This window comes from Phalacrocorax carbo, chromosome 3 (assembly GCF_963921805.1).
Source record: "Phalacrocorax carbo chromosome 3, bPhaCar2.1, whole genome shotgun sequence".
Lineage (NCBI taxonomy): Eukaryota > Metazoa > Chordata > Aves > Suliformes > Phalacrocoracidae > Phalacrocorax > Phalacrocorax carbo.
In genome coordinates this window covers 37441716-37468083 of record NC_087515.1, presented here as the reverse complement: position 1 = coordinate 37468083, position 26368 = coordinate 37441716, and the positions used below count along the sequence as shown (strand labels likewise).

General features: G+C 53.4%; 1 protein-coding gene across 5 annotated transcripts in view; it reads right to left on the bottom strand.

The window, feature by feature from the left end:
* The window catches only part of LOC104052233 (cullin-9), a 35932-nt gene extending 12403 nt beyond the window's left edge, over window positions 1-23529 (bottom strand). For 2 of the 5 annotated variants that reach the window (XM_064446582.1, XM_064446584.1), the window contains exons 1-29: window positions 23116-23368; window positions 22427-22487; window positions 20686-21294; window positions 19719-19873; window positions 18819-19352; window positions 11265-11403; window positions 9256-9446; window positions 8365-8749; window positions 7941-8142; window positions 7426-7633; window positions 7128-7321; window positions 6767-6984; window positions 6392-6623; window positions 5943-6048; window positions 5393-5620; window positions 5137-5227; window positions 4881-5052; window positions 4572-4677; window positions 4078-4173; window positions 3814-3989; window positions 3186-3319; window positions 2930-3106; window positions 2561-2673; window positions 1929-2111; window positions 1414-1571; window positions 863-1073; window positions 598-763; window positions 300-445; window positions 6-123 (exon numbers count right to left, since the gene is read on the bottom strand). In XM_064446582.1, coding sequence (XP_064302652.1) covers window positions 6-123; window positions 300-445; window positions 598-763; window positions 863-1073; window positions 1414-1571; window positions 1929-2111; window positions 2561-2673; window positions 2930-3106; window positions 3186-3319; window positions 3814-3989; window positions 4078-4173; window positions 4572-4677; window positions 4881-5052; window positions 5137-5227; window positions 5393-5620; window positions 5943-6048; window positions 6392-6623; window positions 6767-6984; window positions 7128-7321; window positions 7426-7633; window positions 7941-8142; window positions 8365-8749; window positions 9256-9446; window positions 11265-11403; window positions 18819-19352; window positions 19719-19873; window positions 20686-21280 — 5434 coding nt within the window. In that variant the 5' untranslated portion in view covers window positions 21281-21294; window positions 22427-22487; window positions 23116-23368. Of the gene's footprint in view, window positions 1-5; window positions 124-299; window positions 446-597; window positions 764-862; window positions 1074-1413; window positions 1572-1928; window positions 2112-2560; window positions 2674-2929; window positions 3107-3185; window positions 3320-3813; window positions 3990-4077; window positions 4174-4571; window positions 4678-4880; window positions 5053-5136; window positions 5228-5392; window positions 5624-5942; window positions 6049-6391; window positions 6624-6766; window positions 6985-7127; window positions 7322-7425; window positions 7634-7940; window positions 8143-8364; window positions 8750-9255; window positions 9447-11264; window positions 11404-18818; window positions 19353-19718; window positions 19874-20685; window positions 21295-22426; window positions 22488-23115; window positions 23370-23476 lie in introns of those variants that run through there. The other 3 variants (XM_064446581.1, XM_064446579.1, XM_064446583.1) reach the window with 3 other exon arrangements.
* Window positions 23530-26368: the final 2839 nt, after the last annotated feature.

Here is a 26368-nt window from a genome sequence, read left to right as displayed (position 1 = left end):
CTTACCTCCCGGCGTGCAGCTCTGCAGCAGGGCACCCTCGCCGTGGGTCAGCGGTGTCAGTGCGTGGTGCACCAGCTCAGCAGGGAGCCCCGTAGCCTGCAGCAGGGCCTCCACAGCCACCTCCTGCAGGAGGGCATGGGAGGGGAATGGCCAGCCAAGACCCACCAGCCACAGGCCCAGCCAAATGAGGGGGCGCCTCTGCCCCAAACACCAATGGTGACCCCACTTAGGGAGGGCACGGCCCTGCTACACTCCAGCACCTGCTGCCTCCCACACCCCACCACAGCCCCAGCTCCTACCTCGGCGTTGTTGAAACACAGCAGGATATACATCTGCAGCGTGGACACGTGGAGGACGCAGTCGCCAAACTGCACTTCGGCGTGGCCCAGCCATGTCCACTGCAACCGCCGGGGCTTCGTGCACTCCCAGCCCAGCTGGCTCTGGCCTGTCACGGGCAGTGTCAGCGCAAGGGCTGGAAGCCAGCCCTGCCAGGTGCTCCCAGCACACCCCAGCACTCCAGCCACTTCTGGCCGAGCTGCTGTGGAGGGCCTGGGCCCCGGCAAGACCCCCACGCACACCCACTGCCGTGACACTCACTCCGCCTGCAGAAGTCGGCAAATGCAGCCAGGGGGGAGCTCAGGGCCGCCGAGAAAAATCTCCCAGGTTCATCCATGTAGCAGGATGGGGAAACAGGCCAGCAGCGTGGGGACAGGGCCAGCACCTTTACCTCTGGCATATCCACCACCGAGGTTGTCCCCAGTGCCTGGGCGTGGGGACACGAGGGCAGCTCAGGACAGGCCCCACACCATTCCCGCGAGGCATACGGGCAGCCCCCAGCCTCCCCCCCCACCAGCGCGCCCACCTCATCCAGGCCTGTGTCCAGCTCCAGTAGCCGCTTGTCCTGCTCCTGCAGCTGGAAGAGGTAAAACTGCTGCTGGAGCTCCTCTGACTCAGCCAAGTTGCTCAGCATCTCTTGGGGGAAGCGGCTGGGGAAGCACAGCCCAATCTGCTCCACAATGGCTCCTTCCAGCCAAGATGGCCCTTGTGCCAGGAGACGGTCCCCCAGGTAGTGCCTACAACAGCCGACAGCATCACGTCAGGGGCCAGACTGAGCCCCGTGGCCTCCAGCCACCCACCAGGAGACAGAGACAGCCCCAGCCCTGGCCTCACCCCAAGGCGCACGAGCCCAGCAGCACCCGCCTCCCCTCCCTGTCGCCAGCAGAAAACGTGCCTCAGCAGACGGGGAGCACCCAGGGGCCCTCACAGCCTTTCCCTCCACACACCAGAGCCGGGAAAAGCAAAGCAGAAGCACCACTGCCACACCACGCCAGGCTCAGCCGCAGCCTCAGCGCCACCTGTGCCTCCCCTGCCACACCAGGCCCTCTGGTCCCGTGGAGACGTGGCACCCCTCACCGGTAGAAGTGCTCAAAGGTGTGGGCGAGCTCCAGGCCACTGAAGACGATGAAGGGCTCCAGGATCTGCTGCAGCCGCTGCAGCGGCCCTGCGCCGCCCACAGCCCCGTGGAGCTCCTGGATCTGCCCATCAAGGTAGCGGGCAAACTGCTCGCTCACCTGCAGAGGGACAGGGCTGGCTGCGGACGGGGGAATCACCGCGTGGCCACAGGGCTGGGCTGGGGGAATGGCCCTGGGGGAAGCAGCTGAGAAACCCTGCGGCTCGCAGGCAGGGACCAAGGGTGCCCAGGCACCAGCCTGAGACAGGAGCACGCCAGGGCAGGGGCCGCACTGTGACAAGCGCCACACACCCGCAGTTGGGCACTGTCCAGCGCCACCGCAGGGCAGGGCTCCATTGAGGGGCCAGGACACCACCCACCCGGAGCTCGCCCCAAGGTCATGGGTCAGGGCAGCCTCCCCAGTCTGCACCTGGGGACGGTAAGGCCCCAGTGCTAGTGCCACGTTCCCTCTACTCACGTGCAGGGCGGTGAGGAAGGAGAGCTGCAGCAAAGCACCTGCGAAGCCCTGGCCCAGGGCCAGCACAAAGGCAGCCTGCTGCCCAAAGAGCTCCTCCGTGGCACCACGCAGGCGCTGGTACAGCCCGCAGTATCGCTCCACAAGGTCCGGCGCCTGCCCTGCTGCCTCCAGGAACCGCTGCACCTGCAGGGCGCGCCATGAGAGGGGTGAGCCCTGCAGTGGGACGCGCCCGTGGCGTGTGGAAGCTCCACAGCCCCAGCCTCACTCTGCCAACACCGACTGCCCAGGGCCTGGCCAGGGGCTGACTGCAGACCCCAGTGCTGCCATGGCCTATCGAGAGCTTGCAGCAAGGTGGGCTGGGCAGGGGCTGCGGGGGCAGGACAGAAGTACAGTAGCAGCCCAGTGGGAGGTAAGTAGCCCAACACCATACCTGTCTCCCAGCCTGAGCTGACACCTGAGCCCTGCCAGGGTGGCAAGCTTGGCAGGGCTGTCCCCACGCCCCTCCAAGCCCTGCAAAGGCCAGGTACAGCTCCACCCCCTCTCCACGCTCCCAGGCCTCCCCCCTACACCCACCCGGTGGTGGGGTCCCATGCATCCTCTCCAGCCCCCATGGTCGGCCCTCCAAGCCCTACCTGCTGCTGCACCACGCCACGCCAGCACTGTGAGATGCCCCACAGGCCACTCGACTTCACCACCTCCTTCGCAGCCCTGGCCGGCACCTCCTTGTTCTTCCCCTCCTTCCCACCTGCCAAGGGACAACCCCAGGCTCAGTGTGACTCCGTGGGCAGGCTCCACACACTGACCACCAGCAGCCTTCCCCTCTCCCTGGGGGTGCAGGGCAAAGGAGATGCTGGGGAGGCACAGCCACGAGCCTTCCCCACCACAGGAGCCCTCTGTGCCACAGGACCCTCCCAGAGCTCCCCAGCAGATCCCCACAGCCACAGCCTGGCTCTCTGGACCACCGACCTCCCAGCCCCACGGGGCGGCAGCCCCTCGCTCACCAGCTGCTCTTGCCTCCTCTGGCTCTGGGCCATTGGGATCCACGTGCACTAGGAGCTGGGTCAGGCGCCGCACACGGGAACCAAAGATAGCACGGTGGCTTATGGTGCGCTGCAGTGGCTCCACACTCTCCAGGTACTCGCCCAGCAGCCAAGCCAGAGGGCTGACGCCGTGGGGGTCTGCAAGGCCAGCCAGACTTAGAGCAGGGCACCTTAGCCTGGGGCATGGCGCAGACAGGGCTCGGAGAGCATATGGTACCTGGGCTGGTGATGCTCTGCACCAACGGGTTCACCAGGGCCTCCCAGCACGTCCTGCCCAAGGCCCGCGCCGCCTCATCGTCAGGAAGGAAGTGGTCGGCGAAGTCCTGCTCATGCCGCAGCGCCTGGTTCAGCCTGCAACAGCGACTGGGCAGCACACAGTGGTGCCGGGCGTCTGCCGGCACCTGGGGGGACTCCCCCAGGACAGCAGAATGCGCAGTCGCTCCCTGCCTTGCCCCTTGCCAGGCATGACAGCTCAGCAGCCCCACTCACCCCCAGCAGCCATGGCTCCTCGCTGCACGCAGGCCCTGCCTGCACTGGGCCTTGGGGCCCTCGTGGCCCCTGCCAAACTGAGGTTCTGCCTGCACCTGTCCAACCCTTGCCAGGTCAGGACATGCCGGCCCTTGCGGGGCACCTCTCTGGTGGCTTAGCCATGCCCACATGCCCAGCTTAAATCCGGGGGACCCCAAGGTGGCCCTGGCCTCTGGTGGCCAGGGGGGAATGAGGGCCCCTCCCTGTCCAGGTGGGACACCCAGACGCTCTGCTCCTGACCCTGCAATCCCCACACGGGCTGCCAGCACCCTCCCCCAGGCCCTGGGACAGTGGGAGACAGCTAGGAGACAATTCACCTGCCAAAGAGATCCAGTAGTCGCCCCCGGTCCCGGCAGATCTCCTGGCACCAGGCATGAGCCCGAGCAGTGCAGGAGAGGAACGTCCGCCGGCACAGCTGCTCCTTGAAGACGGGCCAGAAAGTGGGCTTGGGACCCAGCACCTCAATGCCACGCACACGTGTGTCAATGCCGCCCTACGGGAGAGCATGACCCTCAGCTCCTCAGGCACAGCCCTGATGCCCCACACCGACAGCTCCCTGGCCCGGCCCCCTCCTCCCTTACCTGCTGGCACCGCTTCACACGGATCTGGATGACGGGCCAGAAGCGGGTCATGTTCTCCAGCAAGATCACTCTGCTGTCTGAGGGCAGGACGGTCACCTGCAGGCAGACAGCGAGCCCTCAGCATGCCAGGCAGCGAGCACCAGCCACCCTGCATGCTCCCCTGGCCACCCCCCATTAAAGCCACAGCCTCTGTCACCCCCAGCAGCCCCTAGGCAGCCCCGGGGCACCCTCACCAGGGCCCCACTTCTGGCTCACAGCCCCAGCACAACAGCCTGATGCAGACTGGGCTGCGGGGCTGCCCGTGCCCAAGTCTCCAGCACCCGCTGCCTACGGCCAGGAGGAGGCTCCTGCAGCACAGCTCCTGCCATCCTCACCTCCCTGCAGGGCACCTCCCACGGCCCCAGCACCAGCGTGAGACCTTCACAGGGCACACCAAGGACCAGCCCACCACTCCCATGGGGCCCCATGGCCTGAGCAGCCCATGACAGACTCACCGCATTGAGCTCCGTTCTGATGGTGGCAGGGCTGTCTCCCCCCAGCACCACGACACGGGCCGGCATGTAGCTGGAGTCCTCACTGGCCACCAGCATGCTCATCTCCCTGCAGCGCAGCAGACATGGTGCTGCCCAGCAGTCCCCATCTCCCTGCCCTGGCCCCTGCCAGCCCCATGCACTGCTGGCCACATCCAGCAACCCCCAGGACGGGAACCACTTGGGCAGGGCTCACACGGATCCCCCAAAGCCCTCTCCTCCCCACACAACCGCTGGCCCTCCTGGCCCCAAAGCACCCCGGCCCAGCCCCACCTGATCACTACACCACACTGCATGTGGACAGTGATGAAGTGGGAGCCGGTGCTGCCATTCGACTCCCAGTAGGTCTTGGGGTTCCCATCCGTGAGCTTGCTGGCTCGGTGGGGGTTGGAGGAGACCTGTACCTTCTCCCAACACTTGTCCTCCTTCACCTCCACGCTGGAGCCTGCGGGCAGAGCACATGGAGCCTCCAGCCACCAGGCCAGCACATTCCAGGCACAGGGCTCCAGTTCCCGCTCCCCGCGCTCACCTCGGCACAGGTTGTGCAGAAAGACGTCAAAGAAGGGGATGCTGATGGGCTGGTGGCTCCGGCGGTGCTCCTCAATCAGACCCAGGACCAGCTACGGGATGGGGCGAGGCTCTTACCAGCGGCCCCGCGTCCTCCTCCCCTCACCTCCCGCAGGGCTGCGGCAGGCAGAGAACAGAAGGCTGCCCCTCGGTGCTGGGCACAGCCAGAGGACCCCAAGACCCAGAGTCCCAGTGCAGCCAGGCCTCCCCAGGCCCACCTGGATGCAGCCAGCCAAGATGCTCGTTGTCAGCTTCTTGTAGAGGCTGGCATACTTCTCACAGTCAATCACCAGGTCGAGCAGGGCTGACGCCAGCGACGGAGCCGTGGTGTGCTTCTCCAGGGCTTTGGACAGAGCCTCGTGGGTGCCCACACGGCACATCACCACCGCACAGTCCTTGCTGGTGGTGGCCAGGCGGTGCAGAAAGCCAACAATCTCCCGCACCACCTGCTGAGCAGGCACCCATGAGCAGCGGGGCCGGTGCTGGGAACCCGCCAGGCCCCAGCAGCAGGGTGCTGCAACGCTCCATCCCCTCCACCCTGACACCACAGCAGTGCCCATGAGAGCCTGCCTGGGCACTCACTGGGCACACCAGCCACTGGGATGTGGCCACAGCTGGGACAGCCACTCCCCTCCTCTCCCAGCATGATGGGCACAAAGCTGGGCTGCTGCAGGAGGGGACCCCACTTCACCAACACCAAGCCCTGCCAATGCATGGCACAGCCAGCAAAGCTGCCCCTGCCTGCTCGGAGTCCCGGGGCCACCTCACCTCCTGGTCGCTGCTGTGGGTGTTCAGGGAGGACAAACAGGGCTCCACACATTCGTGCCAGGGCAGCACATCCTCCTGGTAACTGTCCAAGAACTTGTTCAGGATCCTGAGCAATGGAGGGAGCCCACTCAGGCCAGGGCACACAGACAGCAGTGCCAGAGGCAGCCCTGCTGCCCTGCCCCACCAGGAGGGCTCGCACCCCACAGGGACTGGAAACCAAGGCTCCCCAGGCACCTTGGGCACCCCACCAGCACCCAGGCACGTGCTGCTCTGCCCCCACATGGCCCTGCACCCCAGGACACCCCAATCAGCACCCACATATGCCCTGGGGTGCACCTGCCCCTGCCAAAGAGCAACAGCCCCACCAGGACCCACAAACAGGCGCCATACCAGCACTCGCACACCTGCTGTGGAGGCCCCAGGCCCCCACCAAATCCCCCTAGACCTACCTGAGGAAGCTCAGGCTCATGGCCTTCTCTGCCCCCAGCAGCTGGAAGCTGCGCAGCAGCAGCCTGAAGCACCTGTGGTCCTGCAGCAGCTGGGCCACCTCTCCAGAGGGGACAGGGCCCTCACCACAGAGCTGCCGCTCCAGGGCCACCACCACTTCCTTGGACAAGATGCCGTCCCCTACGCTGCCCAGAAGCATCCGCACGTCCCTCAGGTCCAGCGGGGACTCTCTGCCTGCCATGACAAGGACACATGGGCCCAGCCCAAGCACTCGCTTGGGAGGCACCGGCAGGGTGCTCTGCCCTGGCAGGCAAGGCAGCCCTGACCACTGCAGCCGTGGGGCCATGGCATGGCGGTGGGTGCAGGCAGCACACTACCTGCTGTCTCCGGGCCCGGAGGTAGCTGGTGCTCTGCCATGCGGTTGATCACACTGAGCGCCAGCGTCGCATAAGGGCAGCCGGTGCTCTGCCCATCCGACCAGCAGCTCTGCAGTACCGTGGGGAGATCACAGCTTGCCAGCTGCTCTGCCAGACCCCGGTGGCTGTCGATCAGCATGTTCACCACCAGCAAGCCGTTCTGCACGCCTGAGGAACCCCTGCAGGGACAGAGCAATGCGGGCACCTTCCTCCCCCAAGCACAGAGCCTCCCCTGCGCCCACAAGCCACCTGCCTGCCTTGCCCAGCCCCATCATACAGAGGGTCCCCCCACCCCCAGCCACTGTCCTCACTCTGCCCCTACCCTGGGACCCTCTGCAGAGTGCTCATGGCAGCAGGGATGGCGCTCAGCAGGCTGGCCAAGCCCTCGCTGGAGGCAGAGCCAATGCTGGCAAAGATCTCCCGCATCATCTGCGCGTCAGCGTGGTTCAGGGGCAAGGGCTTCCCACTGCCATCTCCTGGCTCATCAGCCACAGCTCCCACCAGCACCTTCAGGGCCTGCAAGATCAACAGCAGTCACAAGGGCAGCTCCCATCTCTGCCACACCTGGGCAAGCCTGCACCCTGCCCACCCACCTACAGCATCCCCTCTGACACACTCACCGCCAGGCCAGCCTGCTGCACCAGGGCGGAGGCAGCGTGCTGCTGCATGCAGGCCAGCACAGCCCGCACACCCCCCTCCGTGGCAAACAGCATGCGCCAGTCGTACTTCGCCATGAGCATGGCCAGCAGCCGCAGCGTCACCACCACCAGGGCCTTCTCTGCCACCTCCGTGCTCAGCAGCTCCACTGCCACCTTCACCAGCTTCTCCCTGCACGGGAAAGGACTCCTCAGGAGGAGCCTCCTGGCACAGCCACTGCACACTGGCACCCCGGACCCTGCCAGCCACCTTCTCCCTGCCCACATGGCTCCACTACAGCTGGGTCAGCCCCAGGAACGACACTGCCTGGCACAAAGGGACACAAGATCCACCTCTCTTCTTGCCAAGCACACGGGAACATAACAGCCTTCACACTTCCACTGCCACCTCCTGCACTCCCACCTCCAGCACCATCCCCACCCTGCCAATACGGCCCTCCCCAGCCAGCAGGAGGATTACACGGCACCCCATAGCTTACCCAACACTCCTGGTAACCAGCCTGCCTAGGGCTCTGCTGACTTGCTGCTCAGGCTCAGGCTCCTCCTCCAGGATCTTCATGATGTGCTTGAGCCCAGCTAAGCGCAGCCCCACCTCTGAGCTGCTGCTCTGGATCACGTCCACCACGGCTGCAATCTTGGCCAGGGAGTCCCTCTCACTCAGCCCCTCGGAGCTGCCCAGCACTGGTGGCAGGAAGGCAGGGACACAGCTGTCAGGGCAGCAGGAACAACCACAGCAACTCCCGCAGTGCCAGGCGCCCACACACCCAGCACCCACAGCACCCCCCTCCCCAAGCAAACGCCAGGTGCCCCGCTTCTTGTACCCTGCCTAGAGCCTTTCTCCACTGAGGCAACAGAGCCACCTCCAGCACCCTCTGTGTGCCCCAGCGCATAGCGGGCAATTACCTTTGATCTGCTCCTCTGCCACCTCTGGGAAGAACAGCCCTTCCCTCTCAAAGAGCTCGCTGAACAGCTGGGAATCTGACTTGGCTGCCACAGCGGGGGCTTGGGGCAGCACTCTGGCTGTGGAAAGGTCTTCCTTTGCTGCCTTGGCTGTCATGGCTTCAGGGCCAGTGCTCCTGCAGCCAGCACCCTCCGAGGACACTGTCGTGCTCCCCCCGCCATCCTGCTCAGCCCCCCTACTGAGGAAGTATTTAGTGTAGACGTGGGAGCTGCGCAGGTCACGCTGAGCACTGCCCTGGCACCGCTTCTCCAGGACCTGCAGCACCTTCTGGGCCACCTCCAAAGGTACCGACAGCTGGATCAGGGCTTCTTCACCCACCTCCGACAGCTGCCCAGACAAAGTCATATTAACCCTCACAGACTCGCCACAGACCCCATGCCCCTTGTGACAGCCAGTGCCAGAATGGACAGAAAAGCTGCACCGCTGGAGGTCCCCAGGGCCATTCCCCAGTGCCACCCTCCCCTGGCTGTCCCCCAGCCCAGCTACCACCAGCCCAGCCCTACCACCTGCACTCACCACCCAGCCACAACCGGCACAATCACCCCGTGGCCTTGCCTTGCCTTGCCTACCCAAACCTCGCTGGACACAGTCACTCTTCCAGGGTCACAGGAGACTGCATTTCCTCTCACCTCCCCTCACCCCTTTGCTGTGCCCAGCTCCCCACGCTTTCACCATCCCCGCTCACCCTCCCATTTCAGTCCTATTTCTGCCCCATTCAGGCTGTCCTTGCACAGCTCAAGCTTGCCGTCTCCTCCTCTGGGCCTGGCCCTTTCCCTAAAATTTCTCCCTTGCTCCCTCCCTCCCATTTCCCCACTGCGGGCTCTGGCCCATACCTGCTCTCCCTGCTCCTGCTGGATGAGACAGGTGATCTCTTTCTGCTCCTGTGCTTCCAGCTTCTTCACAAAGAAGAGCAGCTCCCACCACTCGGCACGGCTCAGGGTCTCTGCAGCCTTAGTCGGCTGCTCCCCCAGGTAAGGCAGGGAGTACAGGCCCCCAGAAGGCTTGCACAAAAACGGCTGCGCAACTGCAGGAGAGCAGAGCAAGGAAGGGCACTGTCAGCTCTGACAATTCCCCCATCCTCTGCTGCACACCCCACGTTCTCCAGAGAAACAGCTCCTGCGGACCATCTGGGCAGGAGAGATCCCCACTGTCCCACAGCCTGCTATGGGAAAGGGAGGTGACAGGAGGGCAGCAAGAGAAGGGGAACATGCTGGGAGGAGACCCCAGAAGCTGTAGAGATGGGGATTACCACCTTCACTTGAACCTCTTTGGGCCGTAGAACAGAAAAATCACACGCTCAAAATGGGCACCTCTAGCTCACTGCTCTCCAACCTGTTCCCACCTTGCCTGGACCAGCCAGGGCAACGCGCTGGGACACCAGCACCAGCAGAATCTGCAGTGCCAGCATGCAGCTGTAGAAGGAGAAACAGAGCTGGGCCATGATGCTAGAGAAGTCAATGGATTAGGAGTTAATTCTGCTGTGAGCTTCCCTCTTTTCCAAATGCCTCCTGCTGTCTAACAGGGCAAAATACTTATAGGCAAAAGCAAAACGAACTGCAGAGTTATTGTGGTCCTTTTAGCTAATGCATCCAAAATGAGAGAGGGAGATAAAATCCATTATGTAGGTTAGATATTCCCTAGGTAATTTAGAAATAAGAGCTGAATCAACACTTGCTGATATCTACTAAGCAACAACTCGCAGCTGTCTCTCGAAATGCAAGGTGGAAGACATTCACTACCTCAAGACTCAACAGACAACTGCCAAACTCACTCAAGAAGCTCAAGTGTGCTAAGAGCAACTACATACATGGCTGATTACCAGCTGAACAGTCAGTCAACATGAGCTAATTTATCCAACTGTCAAGATCCAAAGCAGTAAGCATCTACCTTTTCAATTCAATTTCTACATGGAGTATGATGACTGGAAAGAGTTGTACACAGAAGTGAAATAGAGCCCATGTTTCTACCAAAATCAGAGAGACAGAGAAAAAAAAAAGCAAAAGTCTAACAGTTTGTTTTAACTTAGCCACTGCAAACTGATGTGCAGTTAAGTCTTTAGATACAAAAGGTAGAAGCCATTAAAGAAGCCATCTTTTCAACTGGCAATAAAAATATTCTTAAAGTGGATAATTAGCTGCTGATCTCATGTATATTCTGTCTCTTGCAGCAGTTAAATCCAAATCGCTCTACCCAAAAGATGTCCTACAAGATCACCAGCATGATAGAAGAGTTACTTTAACAGGTTTCCCTGGCCAGAGTCATGTCAGACGTTGAACAAGAAAGGGGTATCTGAAGTCTGGATTTTCCCTTTTATCTTCTCCCAAGGACAAGGGCAATGTCAAAGGATTCTAGGAGATTCTGCAGATGTCTTACAAAAACAGTGCATTTAATGCTTACCTTGCCCAAAACTGAGTAGTACAAAGTTAAACAAATTGTTTGCATGTTAACGCTTTTAAAAATCCACATCATTTATATAAGGGGATCTGAGGGTGCCTAAAGCAGCTTCACCTCAGGGAGATTCTATGTTCATATTTTGGCAGTTTCTTCAGTTAATTCACATTTTGGACAGTTGCAGTTTAAATCAAATTTTATGGTTTTTTATAATGATTTTTATTATACCATGAGAGAAGTCTAGGATTCAAAAATACTCCATGCAGCCACAAGCCATGTAATTACTTAGCCAGCTCTACATGGTTGTCCAAACTAAAATCTCACAGTGCTTTCTAAATCCAACCTGCTAGTTGCTACGAGCTTCACCATATAAAGTTCACCACTCAGAAATACACCAGAGCAGAATCAGAAAGAGATGATACAGCCACACACATGAAGCACATAATCTCACCTGGGCCTAGATTAAAGCTCTCTATCCGACTGTATTCTTTTTCCTGAGCAACAGGATCTTCCCACTGGTCTCCAAAGCCAATAATCTCCAACACGTGCCAAGGCATCCAGTAAGTCCGACCTGCTGACTGCCATAAAATCTGTGGGGGAAACAGATCTAGATGATCAGATTTGCTCACTCATTCAATGCTTATGCTACATTTGTCCTCCCATTTCCCAAACACATGGAGATAGCAAGCACCGTTCAAGTGGAAAAATACCTAATGCATATAGATTTCAACACACACGTTGTCTAATTTTTAAGCATACCATCTTTATTAACTTGTTCCCCTGATTACACCTGGATCTTTATTATAAGAAACAACAACTTTGCCTGCAACCGCTACAGATCTCATCTAGCACAGCAGCAGTGACAGGAGTGCATCTAGTTAAGCATGCCCACTGCAGAAGTGCCCAGCAGCATGTGCCTTGGGAAAATCATACAAAGGAAGAACTTAACCAACACTGCCTTGAGGCAGATGAACTGTATATAAAGGGTCTTGAGGCACAAACCACTTGGTGAATGCTTACGTAAAGAAAACTTTTTTTCTTATTCTTACTTTACCTTCTGTTGGTTACGCTTTTACACATTGGTAATTCACCAACACTCTCAGACTGGTTTTGGGCTCTTGACAAGAATGTCTCAAAGGCGGCAACTGTTTCCTGTGCTTTGTCCAAGCTGCATCTCAAAATCAACAGGATATTTTTCATGGCTTCCCATACCATAGTTTTACAATTAACCTTCTAAGAAGGAGGACCCAGCAACAGCACGTACAACATGTCAATAACTTTTTAAAAAAAAAAAAAAAAAAGCTGAAAATACATGGGTTGCCCGATTCATTGACTGCTTTTGGAGTTACACCAATTCTACTAGGATTCCATTGTGCTGGAGAACTAAAGAGAACTTGCTGCGAGACTACAAGAAAGCACTATATGGAAGGAAACTGAGCTAAACTCTATAGACATCACCAATTAGTCTTCACTGAATCCCTGACCTAAACTAGTTACGTACCAAATATCATCTCAAAGGAGTCATGGAAAGATATGACTGAAGGACCAGACACGCCAGTGAAACTTTCTTTGGAGCAGCAAGGAAAGCAACAGAAAACAGAGCAGCAAAGGACAGATGAGAGGAGGTAAGAGACAGATTCATGATGGACTGGCCCCAGTCGAAAATGCACATGAATTTGCATTTTGCACACAGAAGGCTGACAGCAAGCCTCAGGCAGGATGAGCTGCAAAAGCAGAACTAATCAAAAAGGAAAGGATCAAAATTTTAACAAAGACCAGGGAGAAGCAGTTCTTGTAACTTGAACTCAGTCACCAGCAGATAAAGTGTCAATATAAAGCAAGTGCGATACACAAGATACAAGAGAGGAACAGAGATAAAAAAAAAAAAAAAAATAATCAAAGAGAGACTGACGGCAAAGGCCCAGAAAAGCAACGATGATCAAGTGACGTCATTACAAAGAAGATTTTGAGATGTCAGATTCCTGGTATCTCCCTGTGGGAAAAAAACGTCATTGAATGGTTTGACTCACAAGTTTCTGATATAACTCTGGGGAACTGCTACAGACACATACACAGATGTGAACATAAAGAGCAGGGTGAAAAATAGCACTTGCAAACACTGCATGTACATTCCCAACTTCCTAGACAGACTGAAGAGCAAGGAATACTAATAACAGCAGCAATTAGGTACTTCCAAATATAACAGGCAACAAACTTCGTCACTGAATATTTATTGCCATTCAGATCTGGTTTTGCCAGCAGTGCGAGCCTTACAGAAGACTTATTTAAAATAAGCCTGGATGGAGCAATTGCAAGTTCATTCAACCTAATTAAATAGAAATTAAACCTAATTAAATACACAGAAGAAGGAACCCAAGGGGCCAAGTGGTCAAAAGGAATGAAAGTTAACAGTACACTACTTCTCAACAGTGCATTTAAAAAAAAAAAAAAAACACCAAAACACAAACACCCTTCTGGAAGTTATATCACAGGCAACAGGAGAAAAATGAGAAAGGATCTTAGTGCTCTTTCCAAGTGTCCAGTTACATTAAAAGCAACTACAAGAAATACAAAACAGAATTTTAGAAAAACACAGATCTTAGAAATCAAGGAGCATAAGGACAAAGAAAGAATCAGCAGGAAACATACTTCCTTTGCAGTTTATCTTTACGGACTGGGTTATAAAAAACAAAAGGTTTATCAACCGCTTAAAAATAAGATGCAAAGCAGTTATTCAATTGAGGGGGCCTGCAATGAAAAAAATCACACATCCATGGTTAAAACTAGAAGAGTATTTTACTTGAATATTGAGTAAACACAAAAGAAAGGAAAGCAAACAAGTAACAGGTAGAGGGATAGAAACCCTGAAGCTGCCACAACTGAGAGAGAAGCAAAATTCAGTTTGGAGGACAGAGATGAAAGACGTGCCAAGTAATCTGCCAGAAGCATAGTTGGAAAGTGGGGAGGATTTGGTTATTCAGTGGTGTTTCCGTGTGACTGACGAACACTAAAGCCAGTGCTTCTAATTTGAGGCAAAACGAACTATTAAATAAATCATCACTACAGCTTCACTACTTTGACTTCAGTAGTATGCAAACCTTTAAAGCATATTTTTGTGGAAGGAACAACTAAAGCTGTTCAAGATAAACAAATTTTAATTAACAAGTAAACCTGCTTTGAGTTTCAATTCTGACAGACCGATGCATTAGCTTTCCTTGCTGAAGTAACTGATTTTCTATATTAAAAAAAGATTTATTTCAATTGTCAACTTCAGTAAAGCACAGGGATTCAAACAGTAAATTACTAAACCAGAGAAGAAAATTAAGTAGAGGAACAGCGGGCAAGAAATCTGCTCAACAGAACCCAAGAATTTAGGAGTATGAAAGGGAAAGAATGGGACTAGAAGAAAGTGCAAATAAGATGGACAAGCTGTATTTGGAATGCATGTGCTGTCCCATTGGGAGTTATGCTCTCCCAGTACAAGCACATACCAGTAATAGCTACCACCAAACAAGCAGATAAGGCTGGAAGCATCCTTCTTGCACATGCACATTTCAGAGAATTTTAAGATGCTGGCTTAAATTACACCTGCAAGAAGTGCTCCAAAACTAGAATGTATTTAAGAAGCCTGGACTAGAATAAGTTAGTTACTGAAAGGCGACTGGAAAAATTCATCCTCAAACCAGTTCTCACTGAAGAAGAGTATCAGAAGGAAGAAGCAGTCTACAACTGGTTAAGGAAAAAAAACCGAAAGAACATTCACACAATCTCCCTGTGCACAAGAAAGCAAAGAGAGACAATAGGAGAAAAGAAGTCGGTGTTCAGTGTTCTTAACTGGCTACTTTCTATTTGCCTGTAAAAGAAAACAAAAGCATTACGCAAAATAAAATGGGCTGTAGTCTAAGAAGGCTAGAGAATCTTGTGCTTAACAAAAGCTGAAAGTAGATTTAAAGGAGATGGTCTTCAAAAATACAGAGGGTAATGTCACATTCTCTACCTCCTCTCTGGAAAGGTTGGTAATGAACTTCAAGTTACAGCAGGAGAGATCTGGAAAGAGCATTAGGGAGTCATGCAGATACCAGAGTGAGGCTTTTCAGCTATTGATTTTTGAATATCAGCCACACAGAGCTTTGCACTAGCATAGCACTTAAGTCTATTCACAGGCCATCTATAACCACAGAAATCAGCTTGAAGTGGAGAAGCCTTTGAGCACAGGCTGAAGTGGCACCTGAAATACAGCTATGACCAACTGAAATTGCCTCAGACTCCTCATTTATCATCTGCAAAACCGAAGTATACACTTTTGCAAATTACATGGGGGAGAGAAAACAAAACCAAACCAAACCCACAACTGCACACACTAACATGTGTGTAGTATTTACAGTTTTCTCCTTTTACTGGTTACTATCTCAATTTAATAAAGCTTTCATGAACTGGATTTTAGCCCTGTTGGCAGCCAACACAATGCTGGACTGAGCAGAGGAAATAAGCAGAAACAACCCTCTATCTGTGGATGACAGCCAGCTAAAGCTTGATTTTTAAGAGAAGAGATATCATGCCTTTAGCTGCAGTGTTTGGGAAGCTCAAAAGTATGACCAAAGTGCAATATCAGCAGCTAGCCTGCAAAAATAACAATATATAGATTAGAGTGACGCACAAAGCACACCAGCTCCCCACTCCATAGTCAAAACAAAATCTCAGCTCTCACTAAACATGCCCAGTCTTCAGGCCTGAGAAGAAAGTTTCAAGAAAAAGGTCTAAGCAGGAGCAAACACCTTCCTGTGCCCACAAAAAGGCTGGAACAGCAGTCAAATGCTCTCCCACCCCCAGGCCTGAATCCAAGCCCTGCTGCTCCAGAGCTCGAGAGGCCATAGAGATCAAGCCAACAAAGGGAACCCTGTGGTTGGTGTTTACTATAGGCTGCCCAATCAAGGGGAACCCTATTGACAAAGTCTTCTTACTCCAGCTACAGGAGGGATTGCACTCGCAGGCTCTTATCCTGCTGGGGAACTTAAACCCTGCTGGAAAACTGTGCTGGAAAAGCAGCACGGCGAGCTGCAGGCAGCCCCAGAGACTGCTGGAGTGCATTGAGGATAACTTCTTAGGCCAAGTAATACACACCACTACCCGAGGAGATGCGTTACTGGACCTTTCAGTCACCAACACTAGTGAGCTAATCACAGACATTAAGACTGGAGACAGTGTGGGCTGCAGAGATCATGCACTGGTGGAGTTCACAGTCCTCAGGGGTATGGGAAGGCAAAGAGTAAAGTCAGAACCCAGAATTTTAGGAAAGCAAAATTCCAGCTGTTCAAGCAGTTAGTCAATGGGACTCCCTGGGAAACTGCACTCAGGGACAAGGGAGCAGAACAGAGCCGGCAGACCTTTAAGGATGCTTTCCATAAGGAACAAGAACTCTTCAGTCCCCAGGTGTAAGAAATCAGGAAAGGAAGGCAAAAAGACCAGCATGTGTGAGTCACGACCTGCTGGTCAAACTCAAGGGCAAGAAGGAAACAGAATGTACAGGCAGTGGAAGCAGGGACAGGTATCCTGGGAAGAGTATAGGGATGGGGTCAGGAAGGCCAAGGCACAGCTGGAGCTGAAATTGTCAAGGTACACGGATAAATAAGAACGGCTTCTGTAGGTATGTCAGCCACATAAGGAAGATTAAAGAAAGCATACCCCCCGCCCGATCCAATGAACAAGACTGGCGAACTGGTAACAACAGAAAAGGAGAAGGCTGAGGTACTCAACTTTTTTGCCTCGGTCTTCACTGGCAATATCTCTTCCCACAACTCTCAAGTGGATGGACCTCAAGGCAGGGACTGGGAAAGCAAAGTCCCTCCCACAGTAAGACCTGGGTCATGACCACCTGAGGAACCTGAACCTATGTAAGTCTATGGGACCTGGCAAGATGCATCACAAAGTCCTGAGGGAATTGGCTGATGTAGTCACTAAGTCACTCACCAAAGGCACAGCAGTCAAGTGAAGTCCCCAGTGACTGGAAAAAGGGAAATACTGCACCCATTTTTAAAAGGGGTAGAAAGGAGAACCTTGGGAACTCCCAACCTCTCAGCCTCACTTCTGTGCCGGGAAGATCATGGAACAGTCCTCCTAGAAGCTATGCTAAGGCACACAGAGGACAGGGAGGTGATTCAAGGCAGCCAGCATGGCTTCACCAAGGGCAAGTCCTGTCTGACCAGCCTAGTGGCCTACTATGATAGAGTGACTACAACAATGGACAGTGGAAGATCTACTGATGTCATCTATCTGGACTCCTGTAAGGCCTTTGACATGGTCCCCCACAACATCCTTCTCTTTAAATTGGAGAGATATGGATTTGATGGGTGGACTAATTGGAGGACAAGGAACTGGCTAGATGGTTGCATCCAGAGAGCAGTGATCAATGACTCAGTGTCCAGATGGAGATCAGTGATGGATGGTGTCCCTCAGGGGTCTGTACTGGGACCAGTACTGTTAAATATCTTCATCAATGACATAGTGGGATTAAGTGCATCCTCAGCAAGTTTGCAGATGACACCAAGCTGAGCGGTGCAGTTGACATGCATGAGGGACAGAATGCTGTCCAGAGGGACCTGGACAAGATCAAGAAGTATGCCCATGTGAACCTCACAAGCTTCAACAAGGCTAAGTGCAAGGTCCTGCTCCTGGGTCAGGGCAACCCCCAATATCAATACAGGCTGAGGGATGATGAGATTGAGAGCAGCCCTGCAGAGAAGGACTTGGGGGTACTGGTGGACAAAAAGCTGGACATGAGATAGCAATGTGCACTTGTAGCCCAGAAGGCCAACCATATGCTGGGCCACATCAAAAGCAGCATGGCCAGCAGGTCAAGGGAGGTCATTCTGGCCCTCTACTCTGCTCTGGTGAGACCCCGCCTGGAGTACTGCATCCAGCTCTGGGGCCCTCAGCACAGGAAAGACATGGACCTTGTGGAGCAGGTCCAGAGGGTAGCCACGAAAATGATCCGATGGCTGGAGCACCTCTCCTACGAGGACAGGCTGAGAGAGTTGGGGTGTGTTCAGCCTGAAGAAGAAAAGGTTGTGGGGAGACGTTATTGCAGCTTTTCAATACTTAAAGGGGGCTTATAAAAAAGTTGTGGACAGACTTTTTAGTAGAGCCGGTTATGATACGATATGGGGTAATGGTTTTAAATTGAAACAGGGTAGATTTAGATTGGACATAAGGAAGAAATTCTTTACAATGAGGGTGGTGAAGTTCTGGCACAGGTTGCCCAGAGAGGTGGTAGATGCCCCATCCCTGGAAACATTCAAGGTCAGGTTGGACAGGGCTCTGAGCAACCTGATCTAGTTAAAGATGTCCCTGCTCACTGCAGAGTGGGTTGGACTAGATGACCTTTAATGGTCCATTCCAACTCAAACTATTCTATGATTTCTCCCCCTCCTCAGATATTGAGGTCTTTTCCCTGATCTCTGGCATAGATTCAGCAACTCAACTGCAAATACACAGCTGTAACAGCTCTTTTGAACACAAACTCTCATTTGAGGCCTACTCACCCAAAAGGTCATTTTTAAAAGGAAACAGATCCTAGCATATACTCGCCGATGAAAAGAAACAGATATGTAGGCTGTGTCCAACCCAATGAGATCAACAGTATGCCGTAAGTACATACCAAGGCTTAAGACCTTCAAGCTCCATTTGTGCCAGCTACCCTGTTCTCATACCACCCCCAAGATCAACCCAGGGCTAGGGACTGTTCCTGGGAGGCAAGATATAGCCACCTGTTTCAGAGGCTAAGAAATCTTAGCAGGACAGCCCATACTAAACCAGACTAGCTTTCCTCAGGACCCACACTTCCAGCTCTGAAAGGCGACTTCTTTGCTACAACAGACATAGGCAATGTCCTAATTAGGATATGCCTATTGTCCAACTTCCTGCACAGGAAGACATCATTAGGAAATCATCAGTCACCCCGTCACTCCCCACTGCCATCCCAGCCAGACTACTTCCACTAGTGACCTACCTGCACTGTGTGCGCGCTATTAGTGCCCTGAAGAAACTTGCCTTCCTCCTGAGCTCTCACATCACCAAAGTCCTCCAGCAAGCGCACCCTCATGCCACACACCAGGTTTGCCCGTAAGTACTCCACATAGCCACTGTGGTCTGCAAAGTCTGACGGGGTCAGGAAGGCACAACCCTGCTTTTTGCGGGGACCATGATTTGAAGTGAGCACAGGCATTTGGGCAGCAGTGCAGGCTGGGGTCTTGGGCTGGAAGATGGAGTGGGTGATGCAGGGTCGCAGCTCCTGTTGGGCCAGCAGCTCTGACTTGTGGCTGTGGTCCCAGCCCATCACGTGCACCAGCTCCAAGATGAGGTTTGCCATAGCCATGCTGAACTCAAACTCCTGCTTCACACGGCTCCTCTCCTCAGTGAGCAGGCTGGGCACAGCACAGTCCTGCTGCTCCCCTCCCTGCTCCACGCCACTGCTAAGCTTGTCCATGACAGAAGTGACGCACAGGTAGCGCTTCACCAGGACGAACAGCAGCTTCCCAGGGATCTGCAACAAGCACAGCTGTCAGACTCTAGCCTGCAGGACACCTCCAGCCCCCAGCTCCCTCCAAGCCACCAGCGCATCCACAGTCAGGCTCCCGTGACAGCTCTGGACCAGCAGGCAGCAGCAGAGACCTCTCAGCCCACCCTCATCTCTGTGCTCAGGGACAAGGCTCTCCATGAGCCGTTCCACCATCCCCCAGCCTCGAGCTGCGCCCAGATCCTATGCCAGCTCTCCCAATAACCAGCCCTGCTCAGCCACCCACTGCCGACTACCCTCCCATACCAAACAAGGACACCAGCTCTGGCCCACCACTCCCACCCCTTTTGACTCCTAAGCCATAGGCCCAGAGCTGGCAGGACCTCACACTACCTGGGGAAGGTGAATCCCCTCAAAGGACATGCAGTGCTCTTCAGAGGACATCATCTCAGCAAACAGCTCCAGCAAGGTGTAGCGACTGTCGAAGTCTACATGCTGCTCAATGCCATCCTGCTGGCTCAGGGACAGCAGGACATAGGCCCGGCTCCCTGCCAACAACAACAGAAACCCTTCAGGCCCCTTAAAGATAACCCTCACCCCACCCTCCCTGCACGAGACAGACTTGCAGGCAAGGAACAGCTTTGCTGCTTAGTGTAACCTAGAACTGTATTCCGTCCTTTAATCTGGATTGGCAACATTTTGCTCCTCCAAACAACACTGTGTGTTTTTTCCACCCCTAAAGCTGCAGGATTCCCACAGAGCAGCAACCCCAAATAACTGACTCCAGAACAGGGCTCCAGGGAAGACAAAAGTTAAGTTCCAATCTGAATCAGCCCCCCATCTGCCCCACTGGAGAGCTGCATGAACTTAGGCACCAGGATAGGGAAAGACAGATCTCTTGTACGACACACCACCACCAGCAACCTTCCAGGTGCACCCAAGCCCCAGCAGGCACTGCCGAGCCATGGCAGCTCCTCTTAGACGAGAGGACTCGGTGAAGACCGGGACTCTTCCCACCAGGGCATGAGGAATGGCTCCCTGCCAAGAACAGGCCAGAGCCTTTCCAGCACGCAGCAGAGACACCCCAACACTCTGTGAAGCCCCTTGGCATAAGTCCTCCTAAGAGTTAATCAGCATCCCAGCTCAGGAACCTGCCAGGGGAAAGAGCTCCCAAGTCTTAGAGCACCCCGGACAACTAAGACCAAGGAGCTGCTTGGAAGCTCCAGTCTGATTCTCCCCCTTTTGCCAACAAGCCCCGAGACACACTGCTTCCCAGGCACCCCACACCTACAAAAAGACTGGCACCCCTCAGCTGCCCAGCAGCACCTCCTCAGTGGCTCTGAGCAGTAGCAGCCCCCACCTGCATCATGCGAAGCCAGGGCCTTCAGCATCTTGCCAGCACTGTGGCGAATTTGCTTCTCCTCATGGCACAGCATCTTCAGCAGCAAGTTGAGGGCTCCTGTCTCCTTGAAGGCACCCGCCAGTGAGCCAATGCTGGCGTACGCACTCAGCACATGGATGGTGTTGAGGATGGAGGACTCGGGGGTCCCAGCCTCGGCCATCTGCCGACCAGCTCGCTGCACCAGGCTCCTGACATCAGCCTTCATCTCCAGCAGCGAGGCATCATCCAGCAGAACTTCTGCAGCAAACGGGATGGCTGCCTTCTCCTCTTTCACACACTGCCCTTCCAGCTTCCTCTTACCCAGCAGTGCCGGGCAGCTGGCACAGACCTCTTCTGCAGACATCCACATCAAGATGTTCTCCAGCTTGGTCTCTGCAGAGGAAGCACTGCTACCCCCTGCTGCTCTCTCTTCCCAGCTGACGATGCTCCACTGGACCAGGTACTCAGGCTGGCCATCGTGACCTCGCCGCTGCCGGAGCAGCTCCGCTGGGTAGGCCTGCAGTTTGGGTCCCAGGTGCACAAGCAGGTTGCCATTATGCCTCTCGTTCACCATGACAGGAAGTGTGCCTGCAGAGATGGAGGGCAAGCAGAGGCAAGCTTTTATATATGAGCTGCATGCCAGGGAGAGCATGAGTAAGTGCCTCAGTTGCCTGAAAGCAGAAGTGGCTGAGGCACAGCTTTTGATCCTGAGATCCTGCACCCAGGATAAAGCTCTAAAGAAAACCTTGTTTTGCAGAGGCACACATCCCCCCTCCAAGAAAGTAAGACAGTGTTTCATATACAAATCCTGTTCCTGACATTACTGGCACACACAGAAAGAGGTTCTCCTCAAAAAGCCCAAGGCAAAATGAGCCCATTCAGATCCTCTTATGAGAGAGGAAATAAGGACAGGAGACCTGGGTCCTGTTCTCATCTCTGCCTCTGCTCACAACATGACTGCACAAGTTGCTGCTTTTGCACTTCTGTCTTCCCTCTTGTTATTTACTGTTTAGACTGCAAGTTTAGCTAGAGCCCAAGGCTTCAGGCAGACACTCTCTCACTGTGGACCTGAGCTTAACTTCAGTCACCAGGCCCTGAAGAAAGTAACCAGCAATTTCTCGGATCAAGTTCATATACATCAAATCAGGTCACTTTCTAAAAGCCACTCAGTATTTCCTAATCTCAGATATTCTTTGCCTTTACAACATTTAGTCAATGGGCAAATTCAACAAAATTAAAAGATTGCTACTGTCTGTTGTTACTATTCTGCGTATCTTAGGACTACAAAGAAGCAGCCATGCCTCTTCTCCAATTCATTGACCCAAAGAGGATCATGAAATAATTTTTTGTCTAAGACTGAGTGCCAACAATCAGCTGGCCAACTGTAGACAATACCACAACAGACTGGCTTCATTACTGCAAAGGATACCAGATCAGAGTCTGATAAGAAGGCTCTCAGAGGAGCTCAGGCAAGTGGTAGTGGAAACACATGAACAGGCCCTCCTGTTGTCATTTACACTTGCTAGCAAGAAAAACAGTGAAGCAACATGCTGTTCAGCTGATGGTAACACCAGTCATTCTTAAAAAAGGAGTCAACATACATAAGAAATAGTCAATCCATGTACAACCAAAGAAGATACAGACAGTCAAAGATGATGATAATCACAATAAAGATGTTCACAGGTGCAGAGAGAAGCCTGAGCTCCCAAGAACTTCTTACCTTCAGTTGTGCCTTCCTTTGAGTGTGCAGCAAGCCAGCAGGGAATCTTCTTGCCGTCTCTCTGCAATAAAAGGATCAAGTTATTCTCCTGTGCTTTGTAACAGTGTTTAGATGCCGCACCATAAGCCAAAGAATTGTTTTCCCTAACTGTGCTTGCACAGTGCACAAAAAAACCCTACCCTGAAAGGTTCACATAAAATAAAATAAGGTTCACATAAAACAAAATTCATAGTAAAACAAATGTCTCTGTGAAGCATTATTTTGTTTGATAACTTCACACCATCCCCATATCATGACCTTTATAATGAAAAAAAACATCCTCAGACCAGAACTCAAAAGGATTTGTAACTAAGTAGCGGAGAATTTGGACTTAGGGCATCTGGAGAAGTGGCTGTAATGCATATGATGAATGAGGCACACTAGAGCCTATGACAAACCACAGCTAAATTGTCAGACTGCTTAAACGCGCGCACTACAGGAAGTTTCAGAGCTGTGGCAAATGCAATCGCCAGCTGCGGTGCCAAGCCCATAAGGCACCACCGCACACCCGGGACGGCGGGGCCTCAGGCCTGCCCGCGCATGGAAACGAGCAAAACCCGATCTGCCCCGGCAATGGCCGCCGCGGAAAACACAGGTTTTCTTCCGGGCTGTCCCAGACACCTCCGCAAGCCCGCTCCGCCTCCCGGTACCTTCGCTCGCCGCTGTCCCGAGCCCCGTCCCAGGAACCGCAGCAGCAGGGCTTGGGTCCAGCCCCGGCGCAGGGGAGGCGGCTCAGCCGCCGGGCCTGACCCGACACGGGGGAGAGGAAGCGCCCCTCACGCGTGGGCCCCCTCGGGCAGTCCCGTCCCCACCGGCCCCACTTTGGCTCTCCACCGCGCCGCGGCGACGCGGCCGACTCGCAGCCTCCGCCAAGGGCAGCGCGAAGCGGAAGCGGCACCGGCCGGCCCGGCGCGCGCGCACGCACGCACGCACGCTCGCTCCCTCCCTCCCTCCCTCCCTCGCCGGGAGGGCCCGGAAGGAGCCAGAGACAGCGCTGCGCCCCGCACCTACCAGCACCGCCACCCCTAGAGCTCGCCGCTTCCGCGTCCCCGCCGCGCACGGCGTGCGCACCACGCCCACTACGGGTGGCGGCGAGGGCCAATAGAGCTCGCGGGCGGGCGCGGTCGCTGTGCGCTCTGCCCCTGCTGCCGCTCCCGCCGCCGGGCCCGGGGGCCTGTAGGGGGCTCGAAGGGGCCCGTCTGTGGTGGTGCACCCCAACGGTGGGTCGCGGGGCTTCTGCCCTTTTACGGTGCCTGCACACCAGAAACGCATGTGAGGGACAGGAATATACGAAAAATAAAAATATCTTGTGATTCCCCTAGCTAATGCTATTAAAAATCGAGGGTTGGAAGCTGCAAGGGCTCAAGATACTTGTGCTATGCTCTGTTGTTCTAGTTTCTCTAATGACTGATGAACTTTGTAAATGACTGTTGCAGGGTAGGTGAAAGGAAGGCTAAAAGTATGTAACGTCAGCGCTAATGCTATTGCATTAGTTCCTTTTACAGTTTACAGTTCCTTTCCTGCTTTGGTGTTATAGTGGTCTGTAATGCCCACACCATAAAGTCTAAATTCTGATCCTTTGACCATATTTCCCTTCTTTGACAGGCCTCACAGCAGTTAGCTACAATCCGGTAGATGCAGGTTTCTATTGGTCTGTTGAGATCTGGTTTAAATTGTAAACAAACATTAAAATCAAAGGCTAAAGGGATGAGAGCCTACTTTCTTATCTGATCCTGAAGCAACTTAATCTCTGTGCCCAGCCTCATTTCTACCCTCAGCACGAATGCAACTGATGAGACAATTTCCATGTTTTACAATAGCAATCAGCAATTAATACAAACAATATAACTGCAATTAACTATAGGCTGAATAAATCAGTGCAGTGCTGCATCAGTCTGTGGGGACCATCTTCTAAAGCTGCGGGACCAATGGTGAACTGCAAATGTTTGTGTTTCCAAGCCAGCCTCTTGATTTCTCCATTATACCTCTGTTGCTGCTATCGATGCTCTCTTTCCAGAATCCCATGGATGCTCTTGAAATCTCAGTGTTTTCCATTAACATGTAATTTTCCTTCCCCATTAACTCCCAAGGCATTGTTAAAATTTAGAGGAGTGAAATGGTATCTAGTTATATCATGCTTTGCCTTTACAAGTCCCTTCATCTCCTGTACAGATAAACACAGTATGTTTGCACTAAAGAAGGGGAAAATAACTTCCTAAATGCCACACAACTACATAAAAGCTGACACCACGTGTACAACCATTGCTATTTTCCTCTGTTCTCGGCAGCTGTGACTTTGTACATGTACTGCACCTGCAACACTGCTGGGTTTAATGTCATAAACACAGGGGGTGATAATGCTTTGCAGTGGGAATACAGCCTGACTGGTAACATCAGCTGGCAACATCCCATAGCCAAAATTGTCACCAACAATAAATGGCAGTGGCCAGATAGGACACAGGCATCTTGTGACGCTGAAAGGTTTCCTGTGGTATTCATAGGCCCTGCTTATATCTTGGCTCTGATTGTCTTGATACCGTGCTTAGTCAGTCATCTACCCAAAAAAATAAAGATCATGTCTGTGGTATACTGCTCCATGCTAGGAGTTGTATATGTCATACACAGACCCCTGAGCACAAGTAACATGGGGTTTCTTGTGCTGATGTGGGTTTTGTGGTGCTGAACCATGAAACATATCTGTGTAGGCATGCTGAACACGGGGCTGGCTGTGGTGTAACCCATAAAAGTGAAGCACCTCCCCTCCTGATGGGGGAAGAGCCATTTCAGCTGCGTTTTGCTCCTAAGCACTTTCTGTGCAATCTTCTCCTCTCCTGCTACACTGAGATATGTTTTCTCCAAATTGCACTGTAGGGAATAGTGCAGTCCCTCCACTGTATGGACTTTTATCAGCGCTAAGCTTTCCTTACATCATACTGGTATCTGCTCTAGGACCTGATGCTATGTAGAGGCTAGTAGTTGCACTTTTAGCTGACATACTGTTGACCCAGCAGCACTGATGATTGTAAGAAGCAGCCCTTCTCCCTTTGGTTTCTTACCCACCTGTAGGCACTTTAATGAGCCCCCATATGCCCTTGACCTGCCTTCTGGGGGCCTACAGGCATCTGCCTTTGGCCTGACTTTAAGTAATGGCTCTCCAGTTTGAATACTGCCGTATCTTCTCATAGCAGTTTTCTGCAGGTAACTTAATCGTCTTGGTGTTGGGCCTCATAGAGACAACAGTTAAGCTCCATCCTTAAAGACATCCAGTGTCCAAAAGTAATGGACTTGGAAGAGGAGAGGGGAAACAACCTAATTTTAATTTGAGACCTGGATCAGATGCCTGTCAATGTCAGAGGAAGCTGTTCTGCCTGCAGCCTTTCAACGGGTTTATTTTAAAGCCCAGTTCATTCTTTCTCCTTCTCCAGACGCCTGGGGATGGTACTGCACACACCAACCACCGTGTCTGTATGCTCTTAGATGCCAGCTGCATGGCATCTCCCATGATCACAGGGCCATGGCCAGCATCACTTATCTACTGAGTCCTGTATCAGGTGATCACTACCTTAACAGAAGCACCTTCATGCAAAACTATTATCTATCCTGGAAATACCTCTGTGACTACTGAAAAATATCTCTGTCCTCCTTTGGTTTGGGGTAGTTTATCAATATATAATCCACCTGGTGCCAGGCCTAGCGATCATCTTTTCTTTGATGTTGCAATTGCAAAAATTGCTCTTCCTAGGCCTTAGTTATTGCCTAACTACTCCATAAGCAACACAGGCTGTTTGTCCTCCCTGTTTTAACAGGGAGGAACAGGAGGACCTTGAGTTAACACCCATGAATTACAACAATTCTTTTTCCTAAGTCCCTGTTCCTCCTCATTCCTGGTTTTTATTTCTCTTG